The sequence below is a fragment of the Sus scrofa genome, chromosome 14, assembly GCF_000003025.6.
Source record: "Sus scrofa isolate TJ Tabasco breed Duroc chromosome 14, Sscrofa11.1, whole genome shotgun sequence".
NCBI classification, from domain to species: domain Eukaryota; kingdom Metazoa; phylum Chordata; class Mammalia; order Artiodactyla; family Suidae; genus Sus; species Sus scrofa.
In genome coordinates this window covers 5818242-5837920 of record NC_010456.5, presented here as the reverse complement: position 1 = coordinate 5837920, position 19679 = coordinate 5818242, and the positions used below count along the sequence as shown (strand labels likewise).

The window sequence follows — 19679 nt, the reverse complement described above, 5'->3', positions numbered from 1 at the left end:
GGCGCGGGGGCGGGAGCTGGGGGCGTTAGAGGGCGCAGCCCGCCCCGGGCGGGGAGGGGGTGAGGAGTGGAGCGCGGCGTGAAAAGGAGGAGGGTGCGGAGGCTTTGGTGGGTTTGGGTTGGAGCCCGAGCCTTTGCCGGGGGAGCTGGTCAGTTTCCGGCCAAGGCTGCAGGTCAATCCGGGGAAGGGCGGGCGGCAGAGCAGAGGGAGCCAGCGGCGGAGCTCTCCTCTCAGCCCGCTTTCTCCGGCGCCACCGCCACCGCCACCGCCGTGTCGCCGCCGCCGCTGCAGAGTATCGCTGCTCCGCCGCGCGCCCGCGCCCCGCGCCGCCAGCGCCTGGGAGCCCAAGCGCCGAGCCCCGGGCGGAGGAGAGGGGCGCGGGCGCGAGAGCCGCGGCGAGGGAGCCGCGAAGGGGGAAGGGGGCGGGCGGAGGGAGGAGCAGGGAGAGGGAGAAGGGGGAGGGAGAAGAGAGCGAGGGAGAGCCGGAGAGAGCGGGAGCAAAGAGCGAGAGCCGGGGAGAGGAGAGGGAGGGAGAGGAGAGAGAAAGACACACGTACGCAGAGACACACGGTCGCTGGAATTCCATTAGAAAAGTGACACGAGCAAGGGTTAGCGGGAGAAGATTTTTTTGAATCTTTCCTTCGTCTTGTGCGAAAGAAGCGACTCCGGTCTCTCGTCCTCGAAGCTCCCACTGGATTGTTCCTAGGCGCTTACACCCGTCGGTGGATTTCTTTCCTATTTGCGTTTTATTCTGACCCCCACCCTCGCCGCTTCCTTCCAGCCCTTCACTCTCAGGTCGCCTCTCCCCACCGCCCCAGACCCCTCCCGGGAAGCGCAGGAGAATCGGACCCGCGGGGACTCGCGCCTTCCCGGACGAGCCGAGGGGAGGGCAGACCTGAGGACCGGCTGTCGGCTTGGAAAGCAGATATACACATAGATACGTGTATATTTGATTTTAGTGGGCAAGGGGGCGTTGAGAGGCGGCCCGCCGCCCTCCATCCCTCCATCCCCTCCAGCCAGTGGCGAGAATCGGAGGACTCAGGATCTTCATCGGGTGGACTAGCAGGGATCGCCGCATTGGATTTGGGGCTGATTAACACAGCTTGGCTATTATTATTGTTGTTATTTTTTTAATCCAAGGGAGAAAGACAGACAAACTGTGGGATTTATTTAACATGATCTTGGCAAACGCCTTCTGCCTCTTCTTCTTTTTAGGTGAGTACTTGTGGGCGACGAGGGCAGCGTCCGCCGGAGCCCGGGGGCAGCGCGGCCCGCGCGTTCGGGCGCCGGCTAGCAGCCGGGAACGCGGGGGGCGAGCGGGGCGCCGGTGGGGGACCCAATGGCGGGGAGAGCGCGCCGCTGGGCGAGCCGGGCCCGGGCGCCCCGGAACCGAGCGGGGCCGGCGGCGAGGATGCGGGAGGAGGGACGGGAGCCGCGGCTGGCTGGTTACGCAGGGGCTTGAGAAGGAGACTCGGAACACCCAGACCAGCCCCGCGCACCCGCACGCACATACACTCGCTCACTCACACGCAGTGATAGCGTTCATTTCCTTCAAAATAATGGGTTCAAATTGCGGCAACTTAAGAAAAAAAAAATCTAACTCTTGATCTGGAAGAAAGGACGGAGGGGAGAGGCTCAGTGTGGGGGAGAGAAAAAAAAAATCATGCCATTCCCACCTTTCCTGGCGGCTCCCCGAGTCCATCGCGGCGGAGGGAATGGGTTTCTAAGGAGCTCCCGGTTGGACATCTGTGAGGGCAGCGCTGGCAGCCATCCCCCACCTGCCAATCAGCCTCTGGAAAATGCACCCCGCTTCCCACTCTCCGAACCCCTTCCCTGCGGCTCCACTCCCTGGAATACTTTTCAAGTTTCTCAGTCACCCTTTGCCCTCCCGCACGGACTCAAGCCAGGCCGGTGGGCAGAAGGGGAGGGTTTCAAGCCGCTGTTCTCTGCCTTCACTTTGCCGCCTCGGGGGCAGGGGACCCCGTAGCTGGTGGGAAGAGACGAGAGGGAGGCCAAAGTTTGCTTCCTTGGGTGAAGAAGGAGGAGGTGAGGGAAAAAACCAGGTCCGAACAAAGAGCACTGCTCATTCTGTAAGCCCCCTCCCCCAAGGGCGGGGAGGAGGGGCGGCCTGGTGTCCCAGAACCTGGGCAGTCTCTTTCCCATCCAGAATTCCCAGCTCCTCGCTCCCCTTTTTATGCTATGTGAAATCTCAGCTGCTTGGGAAACAGGGGGTATGGAGAGAGCGTTCAAGGGGGTGGAGGTTAGGAAAAGTGGGTGTTTGCAAGGCTGTGTGCTGACCAGAGTCCCAGGCCAGGCTGCTGCCCCAGTAGGTGCTCCAGAGAGGGGACCAGGTAACAGGGTGTGTGTGCGTGTCTGTGTGTGTGTGCACGCGTGCGTGTTGGAGGAGCACACATCTGCTTCAATGTGGGTGCTGCTCCTGCCACCCTGGCCTGCTGTGTAGCCAGGGATAAGCCAGGCTGTTCAGATGGGTCATGAGGGCACCCTTTCCCTCCCTGAGGAGGGGAAAGGGGACGGCTGGGAGATAGGTGCAGGTCACTGTAAGATGCATAGCAGGGGGTGTCTCATAAGTGTCCTCCTGACCAGGACGGTGTTGGTCAGGCCATGGGCCATTTGCCAGACCATTCTCTTCCCCTTCTGCAGGCCTGAGTTCCCCAGGGGGCAAGGCCCTGCTCTAGGGTGTGGCCTTCACTGCCCTGCCTCCCTGAGCCAGAGGTGGCTTTTCTTGGGCAGCTTTCTCAGGGTGGGAGGGGCTGAGGGGAGGAGGCTGGGACCGTGCTCTGGGCCCCTGGTGCTTGGTGCTTCGAATTCTGCAGCCCTTCCTTCTCAGCAACCCCCTGCAAGCCGACTCTCACTCCGAAGGGGCTATTAGAAAACCTGACCTTTTCTCTCAGTGCTGGTTTGAAAACCCAGCTTTCTGGGGCCAAGAAGGAGCAGGGCCAAGAAGAAAAGAAAATTGTGTTTCAGGAAAAGCAGCCAGATTGCCTGCTCCTGAGCTGCATACACTCTGGGCCAGCAGGGTTCTCAGGTGTGGGTACCTCTTGAGGTCCCTGGGGTGAGGGGCAGGAGAGCAGCGCTGGCCCCTGTCACCCTTAGGCCCAGCCCCTGCCCCCATTCTGCAGCAGGCTTGTCCCAGCTGAGAGGCCTGGGGAGTGACTGCTCCCCTGTGCAAGTGACCTAGGTGTGCTGGGGACTTGGTGGGAACAGGGGGTAAGGGGGGGGGGTGAGCATCCTCTTTCATCACAGCCTTTCAGTTCCCTTCCCTTGAGATGCCCCTTTCCAGAGCTGAGGTGAGGGGTGACCTGAGAGACCCCAGGATGTTGAAAGGCTCTGGGTCAGGCCAGCCAAGAACTAGGGGTAGGATGATGTTAAGGAAATTTCAGTTCCAGGGCCTCTGCCTGGCAGAGTGCTCACAGTTGGGAGTTAGTTGGAAACTCTGCCTGGGGGAGAGGCCTTTCTAGAGCTTAAGAGGTGGCCGCGGTATGGAGCGTTTTCAGGAAGGAGTAGGGAGAAGCATGTTCCTAGGAGTAAGGAAGGGTCTTTGGTGTCCCCCTCCCACGGTTCTCCGTGAGAACTTGGATGTCCTTTTCTCAGTTTATCCCTGACAGTGCAGCCTCAGATGAAGCCAAGGCGAAGCCTTTCTGGCCCAGCCATCCTGACCTTCAGTGTTGACAAGCTCAGGGAGAAAGTGAGATGGGGAAAGTGATGGGATGGGGCACCAGGGCTGGTCAGAGGGCCCACTTCCCACTGGCATTCTTGTTCTTGTGGGAGCAAGTAGATGCCCAAGGGCGGATGTAAGTCTGTGTGGTCTCTCGGTCCCCCTGTGTCTCTAAAAGCTGTTCCCCGTGTCTTTGCATTTCTTCAGGGATCTGAGTTTTCTCCTGATCTAGAACTTGGAAACATCACCAGGGAACCTTCCAACCTTTACGCTCCTAGAATTCTTGGCCGAAGGTGCCAAGTGGCCATGATTACTTTCTCAGGCGGGCCTGATTGGTTCTGGGGCTCATGACTGATGTCATTTAGAAGAGTCAGGGAGAGGTGACAGTCGGGGGGGGGCAGTTTGCTCAGAAGAGGCAGCGACCTTCTTTAGAGCCTCTCCCTGCCCGGGAGCTGGCAGGATAGAGAAGCTTTTGCTTTGGGCACAGGAGCCCTGGGCTTTGTAAGGATGGTGCCTTGGGGCTCTAGACCCCACCTGTAGGGTAGGGAGGAAGTGTCCTTGTTTGCCCCAGTTCCCCAGGCTAATGTTCCGACCTTTGAGCCGGTGGCGGATGCCCTTTTCTCAGTTTATCCCTGACAGTGAAGCCTCAGGTGAAACCAAGGTGGGTAGGGAGGTGCCTGCTGGGATGCTGGGATGAGCAGAGTCAGTGGAAGGCCCAGGGCTGGGCCAGTCCTGAGGCTCTAGCAGGCTGGCCGTTTGTCTGGCTAGGTGGGGCAGCAGGGACCAGCAAGGCTGGGTCAGCACAGCTGCTTCTGAATGGCCCAGATGCACGTGAGTCCTGCTCAGGGGCTTAGGAATTTGGTGACTCAGGGCAATAAAGCTGCTCCCTGGGCTTGGGCGGAAGACACGTCTCCACGCCTCTGGGCAGGGGCCCCACTGCCCATGCACGCAACTCCATGCTGGTTTCTTCAGGGGTCTTGTTTCAGCCTGGCCATGGCTGCCGGCTCCTCCTGTCCTGAAGCAGAGCTATGGTCAACCGGAGAAGGGAAGCCTTTTGCTCCGGATCCTGAGGGCTTCTCCATCCCAGGCCCACCCCCTGTTCTCCGCGCTCTAGGAGCCCATTCTTTGCTTCCTTTACCCTCTGAGGCTGCGTCTGCATGCGGGGCGCCAGATGCAGCGCTCTGCCTCTAGGTGTCGCTATCTCCCTGTGGTAGCTGCCCCCTGAGCAGGGCCTCCAGGGGGAAGGAGTGAGAAGTAGCAGTTCTGGGTAGAGATGGGGAGATTCTGTGGGATTCAGTGCTGGTGGTGGTGGGGGTTTCTGCCTAGGGTCTGATTATATTTGGGGGCAGGGTGGAGTGGAGGAAGCCTCCCGGATCACTCTTTGGGCCTTGGAAAAGCCAGTCCTGACTCTGGGCCTTTTTGTGGGGCGGGATCTGAGTGAGGGGCTTGGAGGGGACAGGGGACTGGGAAGATGTCTGTGTCCAGAGGAAACCGTTGGGGAGCTTGATTTTGAAAAGACCAAAGGCACTTTTGCTGCCTTTCGCCCCTGAATCTCCCTCCCCGATCCCCACCCTCCCAAATACTGGGGGTTTGGATGCTCAGGGCCATGGAGGAGGAGGGTGGATGGATTCCTGCTTGTTCACTGGGGGAGGCCAGGCTTCCTGTGTGAGGGAGTCAGCTTGCAAGTGACTTCTTATTTGGCTTCTGGGAAAAAGAAGAAAAAGGAGAGACAGAGGGGAGGGGGGATTCAGGGGAGGGTGGGGAGGAGAGAAGAGAAAAAGAGAAATAGCAGAGAGAGAGAGAGAGATAAGTGAGTCATGGGTGGTAGTGGGATGGAGTTGCTAGGTCCACAGCATGTTCCTTGGTGGGGCCTGGGGTGGCACTTGCTCCGAGGGTGTGTTTTCTGTTGGACAGGAAGATGTGGCGGCCTGGGCCTGGCTGGGCAGTGCTTCCCTTCCAGGCTCATCTCAGATCACAGGCTCATTCTTATCTCTCCCGGTCTTCTCGTGAAGTCTGGGGACTCAGACTGGATAGTCTGTGGGTCTGGGGGGCCTTGAGTTGTCATCCCCCTTTTTTGGGCCCCAGCTTCCCAAGGTGAAATGGGGGCGCTGACTCTGTGGTCTCTAAGGGCTGAACAGGCGGTGAGGGTTCTTGATCTCCTGCCATCCTCAAGCCTTTGCTGGGTGCCTTGGCCGGACCTCTGGCTGGTCCCCGGGGCTTCTGGGAGGAGGCCTGGGTGCTCTGACAGGGAGGTGCCCCTCTGCCCACCCCAGGGGGTCCACAGCCACCTGCTCTTGGCCAAGGCTGGGCGTTCTTCTCTGACCCCCTGGCTTCTTAGACTGTCTATGGTCTTGCTCAGGCCTCTGACTTTTCTGTGCTCTGCCTCTGGGCCCAGGGTGGTGCTCCGGGGCCGCAGGATGGAGAGTCTGGTAGAGCCCAGGCAGAGGGTAGCTTTTCTCCTTTGGGTCTGAGCAGGGATGGTGGCATCTTGGGCCCCTTTAGCAGCCCTTCCCTTGACCCTCTGTTGGGGGAAGGCAGCCTTGAATCGGCCTCCAGGTGCCCAGTGGAGGGGTGCGATGTTCCCAGGAGGGCCCAAGCCCCCAGGTCTGCCTCTGGGGTCGTTGCCTGGGGCGGTGGCCCTCATTCACGCTTGTCTTCCCTCCCCACCACCCAGACGAGACCCTCCGCTCTTTGGCCAGCCCTTCCTCCCTGCAGGGCCCCGAGCTCCACGGCTGGCGCCCCCCGGTGGACTGTGTCCGGGCCAATGAGCTGTGCGCGGCCGAATCCAACTGCAGCTCCCGCTACCGCACGCTGCGGCAGTGCCTGGCCGGCCGGGACCGCAACACCATGCTGGCCAACAAGGAGTGCCAGGCAGCCCTGGAGGTGCTGCAGGAGAGCCCGCTCTACGACTGCCGCTGCAAGCGGGGCATGAAGAAGGAGCTGCAGTGCTTGCAGATCTACTGGAGCATCCACCTGGGGCTGACCGAGGGTAAGCCTGCCGGCCTCAACGGGGTGCCGGGATGGAAGGGGCTGTTGAGAAGGGCCTGGTCATGGGGCGGGCTTGCCAGCTCTCTCTCCCTGCCTCCCGGGGAACCTAGAACCCAGAGGAAGTAGCCACCTGAATTAGGACAGATGTCTTTGGAGAGGCGAAGGAAGAGGTGGGGTGGCAGCTGAGCAGAGAGAGTGAGGTGGTGGGAGGAGGGGGGATGGGGGTGGGAAGGGGGCGTAAACCATAGTGGTAACAAGAGAAGGTGAGCAAGGGTGCCCAGAGAGATGGAGAAGTGACGCAGAGGACAGAGATGAGGGCAGGCCGTGTGCAGGCAGAGCTGCGAGGTTTGCAGGTGAGCAAACCAGCCCCTGCCACGCCCCACTGCCCCCCTCCTACCTTCCTGCTCCCCGGGGGGCCTGCCCTTCACATGGCTTCCTGACCCTGTACCTGCCTTCAAGAAGGCTTGGGGCAGTGTGTGGCATCAGGTCCCATGGCCCTGGGGAAGCCTGCCTTCAAGATCAAGGACCTGTAAGCCCCTCCCCCACAACCACCTCCCCCAGTTCCTCCCCCTCCAGACTGGAGGGTGGAGGGTTGGCCGGCCATCCGGCTCAGGTGTTCGTTTATCAATTCAGCAGCGTTTACCGAGAGGACACCGACTGCTAGGCACTGGGGGAACAGTTGAGAATGGCTGAGGCAGCCTCTGCCTTCATGGAGCACATAGTAGGGCAAGGGGGCTGCAGATAAGTGAGGGGCTCCCTGTCATGTGGTGGTGTCATTCAGAAAGTCCTGGGTGGCATGGCAATGCCAGAGAAGGACATCTGGCCCCTTCTTACAAAATCTAAAGAGCCTTCCTGGAAGAGGCAGCCTCCCAGGTGAAGCTGAAGGGTGAGCTGCCGTTACCTGGTGCAGGTACATGGGAAGAGTGTGGAGGTGGAGGGAGAGCTTGGGCAAAGGCCTACACGCAACTCAGGTTGGCTGGACTCGCTTTTAGACCTGCTAATGATTCTGCAGGGTAGGGGCAGTGGGAGTGGTGATGGGTAGAGAGATGGGAGGGGGTACAGATCTGGTGGGCAGCTCCTCTGGAAGGTTTTACGCAATTGATCTCTGCTTAGGATGCAGTTCATGTGGTTCCAATGAGGAGGGTAGGCTGGAGAGCGTATTTGGGGGCCACTGCTGTGACACAGGCCAGGGGTGATGGCGGCTGACTGAGGACAGTGGCAGGAAAGGAGGAACTGAGAGCTGCTCGGGGGTAGAATCAACAGGTCTCGGGGAAGGGCTGGAGGAGTGAGGGAGGCCCAGTGTTCTGTCTTGGGCAGCTGGGTGGGTGATGGGGCTGATCCCAGTGAAGGTTTCGAGTTGGGGGTGCCTGGGAGATGAATGTATTCTGGGGGATGTGCCCCTCGGTCCTGCCCTATGGACAGCCAGGCATGCCGGGCTGGAACTCAGGCGAGGAGCAGGGACTGGACAAGGGGATTCGAAGTCACCATCAGCCTGCACGTGGTAACCCGAGCCAAGGGAGTGGGTGTAGTCCCACTGGGAGGAGGTCGGGGACAGAGCCTGACATTTAAAGATGGGCTGCAAGGTGACTGAGGGGGCTCTGGGGGCATAGTGGGAGGACAGCAAGACACCTCAGGAGGAGCTCACTCTCAGAGGAAGGGGTGGCAGCAGTCTCTAAGACTTCAGATCCAACAGGAGAGGGTCCAGCAGGAGGGTCCCTGGGGCCCTTGGGCTGATCTGGGAGCAGAAGCCTGGTTAGGAGGTACCTGGGGGCCAGGGAGCCAGGCACGATGACTGTGGACAACAACTTCTCGAATTTTGGTGGGAAGACAGGAGAAGAACAAAGGATGACTTTTTTTTTTTTTTTTGTCTTTTTGTTGTTGTTGTTGTTGCTATTTCTTGGGCTGCTCCCACGGCATATGGAGGTTCCCAGGCTAGGAGTTGAATCGGAGCTGTAGCCACCGGCCTACGCCAGAGCCACAGCAACGCGGGATCCGAGCCGCGTCTGCGACCTACACCACAGCTCATGGCAACGCCGGATCGTTAACCCACTGAGCAAGGGGCAGGGACCGAACCCGCAACCTCATGGTTCCTAGTCGGATTCGTTAACCACTGCGCCACGACGGGAACTCCCTTTTTTTTTTTTTAAACAACAGAGTTCCCGTTGTGGCTCAGAGGTTTAAGAACCTGACATAGTGTCCATAACGGTGCGTGTTCCATCCCTGGCCTCGCTTGGTGGGTTAGGCATCTGGCATTGCTGCAGGCTGTGGTGCAGGTCACAGATGCAGCTTGGATCCCGCGTTGCCGTGGCTGTGGTGTAGGCCAGCGGCTACAGCTCAGATTTGACCCCTCGCCTGGGAACCTCCATATGTGGCGGGTGTGGCCCTGAAAAGAATTAAAAAAAAAAAAGATGCAAGAGAGCTGAGTGGTATAAATTCTAAGATAGGGCAGTAGCCATGGAGAGGCTGAGGCAAAGAAGAGAAAGGGATGCTCTGCCGTACCCTTTGGGGGGGTCACCCTGAGATCTGAGGGGAAAGGAGGAAACTGGGCTCCGGGTGGGGCCTGGATAGCGAGGGATCCCTGACCAGGGGCCCAGAGGGTTCAGATGTGCCCGGAAATCGGGGTGGCCACTTCTCCCATTTCTAGCAACCCGGAGCTAGAACTAGATGTTAGTGAAGAGAGGGAAGTGGTCCCAGACTTGGGGACTTTGTTCCTCGGGAGACAAGGAGCTGTCCTGGTCCCCAGCCCCTCTCCGCTGCTGCCCCCACAGAGGGCACACAGAACATTAAGGCCCTGATTCAGCGAGCTGGGTTGTTCAGGTTTTTGTTTTCCGTCCTGCAGCCTTCAGTTTCGACCCGAGGGAGACTGGGCAGTACGCTGGGCATGGGGTCCTGCAGGTGCAGGGTGGACAGGGGCAAGATGGAAAAGCTGCCAGCTAGAGAGCCTGGTGGGCCACCGGAGGCCCTTCCCTTGGGGCTGACTCCGTTGATGACACCACCAATGACATCACCAGGGACTAGGGACCTTGCTTGGGGTCAGGCCGCTGAGGCGGTTTGATAACAATAACATAATGCGCATTTAGGCCCCACTCTGTGTCGAGATCTTTAAGACCCTTTCCACCCAGGAGGGTCTGATGGGAGCCGCTGGGTTCTAGGTCTTGAGATGGTTTGTTGGTTCGTTACTCGGTAGTAGGTTCAGCACCTGCTGTGTGCATCAGCGGTCCCTGTGCTGGTGTGCGGGCTGGGAGACCCTTCCTTCCCCTGGGTTCAGAACAGCAGAGCCCTGCCCCCACCCTCTGGATCTTGCACAGTCCCTGCCCCTGGATCTTGGGGCCGGAGGTGGTTTCTGCCCAGGGCCGCCCAGAGGCCTTCTAACAGCCGGTTGTGTTCCTCTGAGTGACAGGAGTTTCTTGAGAGGGAACAGGTCAGTGTCTCCTGGGGAGGCTGCGGGCGCTCCCTCCCTGTTCTTTAAGACCCTTAATAACCTGGCTCGGGCCCCAGGGTGGAGGGACCTAGGAGAGGAGAGACCCACCTGGGCTTGAATTTTTTTATTTTATTTTAATGGCCGCACCCGCGACATAAGGAAGTTCCCAAACCAGGGACTGAATCCTACCTATGCCAGGTCCTTTAAACCATGGCTCGGGGCCAGAGGTTGAACCTGTGCTTCCACAGTGACCCGAGCTGCTGCACAACGGGAACTCTGGGTTTGCCATTTGATTCTGGCCTCTCCTGGGTCCCAGCTGGTGGATGCACTTCCCCAGAGACCTGGCTCCGCCTTCTTCCTGTCTCTCAGGTGCACCTTGCTGTGTAGATGGAGGACCTCAGCATGTGGGCAGAGCTGGTGGTGGCAAAAGCATGGCCCCTGCCGAGCTCCTTGTCAGTCCCAAGTGCAAAGGGCCTTGAGATCCTGCTGGTGGGGATGCTGAGATGCAGGAGGTAGAGGGGGCTTCCAGGGCACACAGCAGTCTGCAGGTGGGACCAGGGCCCTGACCCCTTATCCAGACCCCTTTCCACTTCCCCGGGGGAGAGCTGGGGCTTTAGTCTCTTCTTCCCCGCTGCCATCACCAGCAGTATTTACGCAGTGGGGCTGTCACTGTTGGCTGCATGGGGGACTTGAGACTGGGGGTTCTTGCCTTCTCCCAAGGTGACCCTCAAGTTCAGGGTTACCCTAGTCCTGCAAACATGAAGAGCAAAGGCCTCTTCTGGGTGTCATCTCCCAGGTTGTGGTGTGGAATCTGAATCCTAGGTTGGGCTTCAGTCTGGCTGCTGAGCAGATCTAGGATTTCCTGCTTAGGAATTGGGCTGCAGGCCTGGGCAGCAGAAGTTGACTTAAAAAGGCTGGGCCTCTCCCAAGCAATTGTTCAGGAGGCTCTTTGGTCCCAGAGATCCATCCCCTACCCCCTCCCAGTCAGTCATACTAGTGGATGCGTCCCCAGGCACAGTGCTGCACCAGATGCTAGGGAGACGCACAGACGACGCTACTCTGGGGGAGCAGACCAGTCGGCAGGAGACTGTTCTGTGAAAACGTTGAGCAACAGCAGTACTTGTGTAAGAGCAGTTTGGTTTCAATAACACTTTTTATTTTTGGAGCAAGTAATCATAATGGTTAACTACTTGGACTCTGGAGCTAACTGCCTGGGATTGAAACTTGGCTCTGCCAATTATCAGCTGTGTGACCTCGGGCAAGTGCCAAAGCCTCTCTGTGCCTCAGTTCCTTCTCGGTAAAATAGGGCGAATAATAGTGCCTTCCCCGGAGTTCCCGTCGTGGCTCAGCGGTTAGCAACCCGACTAGCATCCATGAGGACGTGGGTTCCATCCGTAGCCTCGCTCAGTGGGTTAAGGATCCAGTGTTGCCGTGAGCTGTGGTGTAGGTCGAAGACGAGGCTTGGATCCTATATTGCTGTGGCGTAGGCCGGTGGCTACGCTCTGATAGAACATTAGCCTGGGAACCTCCATATGCCACCGGTGTGGCCCTAAAGACAAAATGCCAGAAAAGAAAAAAAAGAAAAAGAAAGAAAAAAAAAATATATATATATAGTGCCTTCCCTGTAGAGAAATGAAGAGGATTAAATGAATTGGTAGAGCTAAAGCCCTTCTGATAGTGCATAATGCAGGCATGAGGAGATGCAGTGTAGTATCATTTTTATTACCAAAGTGCTTCTTAAACTCATGTTATTTGACTGCAATATAGAGCATGGCGGTAACCCCACCTCAGGGAATTGCTCCAATACCGGTGGGTAAGGTGGGCGAAGCTGAGATCACACAGGCCTGTGATGGCCCTGCAGGCCCTGGGGGGAGGTAGCGTTGGAGACAGGCCCGAAAGAAAGAGCAGCCCTTGGATTAGGTCAGTGGGCAGGTGCCAGCGGGCATCCCCTGTGCCTAAGGGGTGTTGGGTGGGACGGGCCATAAGATGCTCCTATGAGGTAAAGTGAAGGACAGGCCGTTTCTCTTATGCCTTAGGAAGGGGGTGCTCTTCCTCTGTGTCCTCTGGGGCTCTGTACCCTTTCCTGGGGATCTGCCAGGTGCAGCAGACAGATGCTTGGTCCTGGAGGGCTAGCCTCGGGGTGAGCTCAGGGGCCTGGCTGAAGGATCCCCTGGCCGGCAGGTTCTAAGGCCCCACTTTTGGAGGCCGGCACCTTCCTGCAGGTGGCCCCCATGGTGCTGCCCCAGCAGTGCTTCTCTTTAGTGGGGGTTCCTGCCCTGGGCCCTGGGTGGATGGGAAATCAATGTGTGAGGCTGTGGTCATCACCTGTGTCCCCACCCCCTCAGCCCACACAGTCCAAGTGATTATCCATTGATTTCTCCTCACCGCTTGTTTCAGGAGGATATTTCCTTTCCTGCCACGGCGTGGGCGGAGGGGCGGGAGTCCTGCTGAGGTGGTGGTGGGTCTCCAGGGCAGCCTCATGCCACTTCTCTCCTGCCGCTCGCCTGGAGGGAGGGCTGAAGAGCAGCAGGTGGAAGGGGAGACAGGGAGGGAGTGCTGAGGGCAGGCAGCCAGACAGGGGCTGGGGTCAGGCCTCGGCCCCCGACCTTTACCCTCCAGGCAGATTCTCCTGGTGGCAGGATGAGAAGCAAGGGGGAAATCCTGTCCCTTTAAGCCTGGGCAGAGCAGGCCTGGCGTGATGGGAGGGAAGGCTAGGGTGAGGATCCGGAGGCCGGAGTCTGGCTCTGAGTCCGCCAGGAGAAGCTGTGTGATCTCAGGCAGGTTGCTTCCCCTCTCTGGGCCACCTCGGAACTCTCTCCTGTGACATGAGGCAGCTGTACTGAATAAGTGTGGCGGGTCCTTTGGCTTCATGTCGTCGGATTTGTACCTGGCCTCCCAGAGGCTGGTTTTCCTTTCCCGTGTACCTTCCTTCCCGAAGCACATGGAAGTCCTTAGAAGAGGCCGGGACACGCAGGGAGGTCACGAGAGAGACGTAGCGGGTAGTGCTGACCTGTTGTGGTTGGAGAGCTAGCCCTCACTCGTGTGACATGTTTGACAGGAAGCTGCCCTGTGCAGCACTTCGGGAGGCCGTGAGCCCGGACCTGACACGCTTGCTTCTTTCTTCCAGGCGAGGAGTTTTACGAGGCCTCCCCCTACGAGCCGGTGACCGCCCGCCTCTCGGACATCTTCAGACTTGCTTCTATCTTCTCAGGTGAGTGGGCTCGGTGCTGGGGCCTTGCCAGGTCTGCTTGGGTACCCGAGGCTGGTGGCCTGAGCCCCTGGGCTTGGCTCAGGCGTCCGCCCTCCAGGCAGGCCTGGGGCCTCATCTGTAAAGAGGAAACTCTGAGCCCGCCAGAGGTTGTGTGTGGCTTAAGGCATTTGTGGGACTTGCCTGGAAGGGAGTCCGCCGTGCAGGAGGTCTTGGATCTGAAACCTGGTGTCACTCTTCCATTTCGTCACCCGTCCTGCCTGGCAGGGTCCTTCTTTCCAGCTCTTCTACTTGGGTTGAGCTGCTCGACCTCTCTGGGCCTCAGTTTCCTCACTGGGGATGCCGTGCCAGCAGATGATCACGGATTGGAATGAACCATCCACCTCGGGCAGACACGAGGTCTGGATGAATCAGTGGTGCTCAAGGGCTCAGCCTGCCGCCGGCCACGTGGGAGCTGGCGTTCCTGTCACCACCATCCATTCTGCTGAAATGCCCCTCTCCCTTGAGAGTTCCGCTTCTCAAATCCTTCTGCAGCAGCCCCTGCTCCCTGTTTACTCCCGCTCCACCTGCCTGAGGAGTGAGAAGGTGGCGCTTTGCTCACCATGACCCCTGTGTAGGAGCCCATTTGGTTCTCTCTTCTTGGCCTCGTTTCCTTGGGGCTTTGGGCTCCCCTGGGGACCCAGGGCCCAGCAGGGCACTGGGGAGGGCCTTCTGGTCTTGGGAGGCATGTGGGGGCTGGGATGAGCTCTTCCTGGAGTCACCGCTGATGCTCAAAGGGTGGGCTTGCTTGCTGGGACCCCTGCATGCAGGGAGCCAGGCTTCTAGGCGCTCTGTGGCAGTATGTGAAGCCTTCCGCAGGTCCTTTTGTTCTAAACCAGGGTTTCTCAACAGCAGCATTACTGATATTTGGCCTGGGCAATTCTCTCTGTGGCGGGAGCCATCCTTTACACTGCAGGGTATTTCACAGCATCCCTGGCCTCTCACCACTGGATGCCAATGGCAGCCCCCCAAGGGGTGACAACCCAGTGTGTCCCTTCACTGCCAGATGTTCCCTGGGGGCACGATCGCTGCTAGTTGAGAAGCATAACCTGTGAGATGGACTCTCCAGTGAGACCCTCAGCACTTTCAAGTGAAGAATGCTCTAGGACAGCATTTCTCAAACTTTTTCTTTTTTTCATTATTGCCCCTCTAAGGAGAAAAATTCTCTCTAACTAGAGACATCCTGTCTTAGGCTGGGCTGCCATAACAAAATACCATAGACTGAGGGGCTTAAACAACAGAAGTGTATCATCTCACAGTCGTGGAGGCTGGAAGTCCAAGATCAAGTTCTGGCAGGGTTTGGCTTCTGATGAGAGCTCGCCTCTTGGATGGCAGAGAGCAGGCTTCTCATTTTATCCTCACAGGGTAGGGGTGGGAGTGGGTGGGAGGGAAGAGGGTAATTGGAGGGGGAAATAGAGAAGGAGGAAGGTGGGGGTGGGGAGAGAGAAGGAGAGGGAGGGAGAGCTCTTCTCATAAGGACACTGGTCCTGTTGGCTTATGGCCCCACTCTTAGGACCCCATTTAACCTTAATTCCTCCTAAATGCCCTATCTTCAAATACAGTCATATTGGGGGTTTAGGGCTTAAGCATATGAATTTGGGGAGGGGACACAATTGAGTAAAGAGCAAATGCCAGGTGATAAAATCTTGTCAGGTAGCACTGAGTTTTGGAGGGCCGCAAACCATTGTAATGTCTGCTTTTTCTGCCTACCCAGGAAATTCATTTTTTGCCCCCCGGGGGCTGACAGTCTCTTCTCCCATTGAGAATGCAGGCTGTCACCTCGTCTGGGACTCTCGTGTTGAGAATGTAGGCTCTAAGGGACTGGGATGGGATGACACACAGGGACCTGGTGGGAGAAATCCTGGGCCCCATAAGAAGGGAGGCATTGGCCAAAGGCTGAGCATCTGGATGTGTCCTTGGGCCCTGGTGGTGGGCAGCAGGGTAGGGTGGTGGTGGATGAAACAGGGACTTCCAAGGCAGTCTGAAGGTGGATTGAGCGCCCTGCCCTGGGTGGTGGGGTAGAAGCTTAAGTTCCCATCCTGCCTCTGCCTGTGGGCACAGTGATGACTTGCCCATCCCATAGGGCTGATAGGTGATGCCTGGGGCCTCTCCTAGCACAGACATTCTGATCCTCGCATTTCCTCATCAGTTTTGGGTGGAAGTCCACCTCAGTGCTCCAGGGCTCCGGTAGGTTGAGGAGATGATTGCCATGTGGGTGCTGTGCCAGGGAGATCCCAGCAGCCGGGGTGCCCATTTCTTGCCTGCCAGGAGTTCGGGTACCATTGCGTGGGCAGGAGACATTGGGTTTACCTCTGGTGGAGAAATTGCCTTGGGCTTGCTCCCTGAAGGTTGAAGATCAGAGGTCCTCTCTGGAGCCCAGGCCCCTGCTGCTTCCCAGACTGACACTAAGTATCTTCCCAGCAGAAAATCTTCCAATAATGGACTTGACACTCTGCGGGACGAGGATGTTGACAAGACAAATGAGGAAATGACTGAGTCTGCAGCAGACTCAATCAGCTTCCTTTCCCTCCTGCTCCCATATGGACCTGGACCCCATATGGCCCCGAATTCCTGGGCTCCGGGCACTGCTCCCCACTGTGAGGGCATGGCTCCCTCTCACTGCACCTGTAGACCCTGTTCCACTAGAGCTGGTGCATGGGTGGCTCTGTCTGGGGAATTCGGGCATGTAGTTGAGCAGAGAGGCCCTGGCCTGGCCACCAAGACCCCAAGTGGACCATGATGGGGGCATGCAGCAGAAAGAAGGCTGAATGGGGAGTCGGGAGCCCCATTCCAGTGCCTTCTCACAGCGTAGGTGATGGGCTTGGGCACTGCCCTGCTCCAGATGTCACTTTTGTTCCTGAAGAAGGGTGGTGGGAGCTTAGAGCAGCACTCCCCAGCCTTTTCCCCATCGAGTGCACAGACAGTGGCAGCGTTGTTCAGCTTCTAGGGTGAGCAGAGCAGCTTGGAGTTCACATCATCATGGGCCCTTGCCCGGCTGCTGGGGGCTGAGAGGTCCATGTCTGGGCACACGTACCACCCACCTATGGCTCGATGGCTGGGAAGGCCCGACCCGGAGGACCCCAGGTCCTGCACTGATGCTTTGGGATGATAAGGCTGCCACCCTGTCAGGTTCTGTGGAGCCCCCTCCCCACTTCCACGTTCTGTGGCTGTGTGCTGCTCCCCCTGGCATCTCCGTGTGGAAAGGCAGTGGGGAGGGTGTGTGTGCAGGCTCCTCCAGGCTGCACTTCTCCCTGTGGGGGCCCAGGGACTCGGAGAAGGGTCTCTTGTATCTTTGGGGCTCAGTCACTATTATCTGTAACATCTGTGATCTGAGAATTCGGAGCCTCCTGGAACCTGTGTTCTCTACCTCTGGCCCCCTCTCTCTGTTGGGGTTCTCAGGAAGTCCAACTGGCATTCTGTTGGTAAAGAAAGCTGCGGGGAGTTCCCATTGTGGTTCAGCAAGTTACAAACCCAACTAGTATCCATGGGGATTCGGGTTCACTCCCTGGCCTCTCTCAGTGGGTTAAGGATCCAGCACTGCTGTGAACTGCACTATAGGTCACAGACGAGGCTCAGATCTGGCGTTGCTGTGGCTGTGGCGTAGGCCGGCAGCTGCAGCGCTTATTCGACCCCAAGCCTGGGAATCTCCATATACCATGGGTACGCACCCCCCCCCCGCCCAAAAAAGAGCAAAGAAAGCTGCTGGGGTTCCCCCAACACTGACACGAGCCCCTGGGGGAAGGGCAAGGCCTCGCCTCCCCTGCCCTGTTCAGAGACAGGCATTGGGCTCAGTGACTGGATCTGGGATTCCCGGTGTCCTGTCGGCCTTCAGTCCAGGGCCAGGAGGGGAGCAGTCTGGCTCTGCCCTGAATCCTGGGGATGGTGGTGTGGGTAGCACCCAGATGCCCAGCCCAGCCTTCTCAATGGGAGGGGAGAGTTCAGAGGAAGCAGTCAGGCTTGTCCTATTTCTGGCAATTCAAACTGCCCTTGCAAACAGGAAACAGTTTCTGGAGCCAGCCCGGCGCACAGGAGGAGTGTGACAGTTTTGAGATTGAATCCTGACTCGGCCACTTAGAGGAGTGTACTCCTGGGCCCTACTGGGCCTTTTTAGTTTTTATTTTATTTTTTTTGGCCGTTGGGCCTTTTTGAGCTGTGGTGCCTGTGTTTGTAAAATGAGAATGTGATGCCTGCTCATGGGGTGGATGCCGAAGAGTCTGAGCGGGTGGATGCGGGCAGAGTGACAGCCAAGGATGCTCAGCAGAGGCGTGTGCCTTCTGGAAGGGCCTCCATGGATGGAGGAAGGGAAGTTGAGGGTCCCTCCATCCCCACGTGCTTGTGACAACCCCCCCACCCCCCCGCCAGTGAATTCTGAATCCCAGCGGTCCATGGGGGAGGGTGGAACGGGGTGGAGACAAGAGAAAGGTTTCTTAGTGAAAGAAGAGATGGTTCGGGCAGCGAGAGTGTGCGGACGGGTGATGTGGACAGTGAGGGGAGGGAAATGCTCCATCCCCTGGAATGAGGACATCAAAGTGATGGTGAGAACCTGGGCCAGCCAGGCAGTGGCTTCCCCGCAGCCGCCGTGCCTCGGGGACAGGGAGAAGCGGCAGGCAGATGGCCTCGGCGGGGCTGTCGGCAAGCGCTGCCTCTGCGTTCCTGGGCCCCAGGGCCTCGGGCACCTAATGCAAGCCTTGCCAGATGCATGGGCATGAAGTGTATTTATGCGGGCACGTTTTATCTCTTCTCTAGCTGGAAGGGAATGCAGAAATCATCTGAGCCCACCCGGCCACCTGACAAAAAGGGAAACTGAGGCCCCAAGAGATGTGACAGACTAGATTGGGATTCAGTCTGGCTTCCACCCCTGACCATTGTGTACTTTGAGCAGGTGCCTCACCTCAAAGCCTCTTACACAACATGGGGCTGAGAGCGACAGCTGCCTGCTCAGGTTTTGTAAGGACCTGGTGAGAAACTGCATGGAGATGCCTTGTCCAGGGCCTGGCACGTTGCCCTAAAATATGGAGCTACTAACAACTGACTGTGGAGTGATTTCTCCAAAGGCCATTGGCGGGCTGGAGCAGGGCTGGCGTTGACAGCTGCAGTTGGCCAACAAGCCTCTGGGGTGGGCTGTCTTGCTTGGCTGGAGCCAGGAGAGGCCCAGGGATCTTCTAGTTGGAGGCTCCACTGGTTCCTTTTGGGGGCGCTCCAGAGAGGGGGGAACCCTCCTCTGCTAAGAAGCCTTGCAGATGGCCCCTGAGGAACGCCACTGCCTGCCCCCCATGCCCTTGCACTTGGTTCTTACTATACCTAAGAGTCACTCTGGTGTGTTGGGGCACTGTCAGATGGTGGGCATTGGTTTCTGTGTCGCTGCACCCACATCTCTCTGTGTCTCCCTGGGTGCCTAGTGCTGTGCTGGGCTCCTAACATACCTCCACGGTGGGTCCTTCTGTCTTGGAGGGTGATTGTGGACTTGGAGACCTGCTGATCCTGGTTTGAATCCTGGCCTGGCAGGTTCAGTCCACAGGGTGGATCCCTTGATGCCCATGAACCTCATTTTTCTCATCCGTAAGATGGAGCCCTGCAAGGATTGGCAATGGTGTGTGCACGGCTCCTCATAGGGCACTGGGGCCCTGGAGCACCCTAGTGGTGGCCGCGGGTGACGCTGTCAGGGGCTGGCGGGAGCTAATGGTTTAGTGTCAGCTCTTAGAGCTGCACACAGAAGGGTGGCCAGGGGGCCAAGCAAGGAGTTCCCCTTGTGGTGCAGTGGAACCGAATCCGACTAGGTACCATGAGGGTGCGGTTCGATCCCTGGCCTCGCTCAGTGGGTTGGGGATCCAGCGTTGCTGTGAGCTGTGGTGTGGGTCGCAGACACGGCTCAGATCTGGCATTGCTGTGGCTGTGGCTAGGCTGGGGACTGTAGCTCTGATTTGACACCTAGCCATGTGCTGCAAGTGCAGCCCTAAAAAAAAAAAGAAAGAAAGAAAAAGAAAAGAAAAGAGGGCCACGCAAGTCCAAGGTGGCCCTTGTGGGCTGCCCATCAGGGGGATCCGAGGTTCAGAGAAGGGCTGGGATGCTCACGAGGGCTTCCTGGACGAGGTAGGCCTGGGGCTCCATGTGTTGCAGACGCTCCCTAAGACCCGGCTTTAAAGGGAATCAGTCCTCACTGACCAGTGGGGCGTGGAGGCACCGTTTAGACACCTGTGGGTGGCTTATTGCGGGTAGTCTAGCCCTGAGAGTTCAAGGGAGGCAGTAAGAGGCGGCGCCTGAGATCAGGAAAGTCTCGGAAGAGAAGAGGGGGCATCTGGGAATGGTTTTCCCAGCAGCATCAGAGCTTGGAGGCCTGGCCAGGTCCT

General features: G+C 58.2%; 1 protein-coding gene across 3 annotated transcripts in view; it reads left to right on the top strand.

The window, feature by feature from the left end:
- GFRA2 (GDNF family receptor alpha 2) overlaps positions 451-19679 on the top strand; it is a 93888-nt gene continuing 74659 nt past the window's right edge. Inside the window, exons 1-3 of one of the 3 annotated variants that reach the window (XM_021072826.1) lie at positions 451-1215; positions 6351-6665; positions 13213-13296. In XM_021072826.1, coding sequence (XP_020928485.1) covers positions 1176-1215; positions 6351-6665; positions 13213-13296 — 439 coding nt within the window. In that variant the 5' untranslated portion in view covers positions 451-1175. The remainder of the gene's footprint in view (positions 1216-6350; positions 6666-13212; positions 13297-19679) is intronic. The other 2 variants (XM_021072827.1, XM_021072828.1) reach the window with 2 other exon arrangements.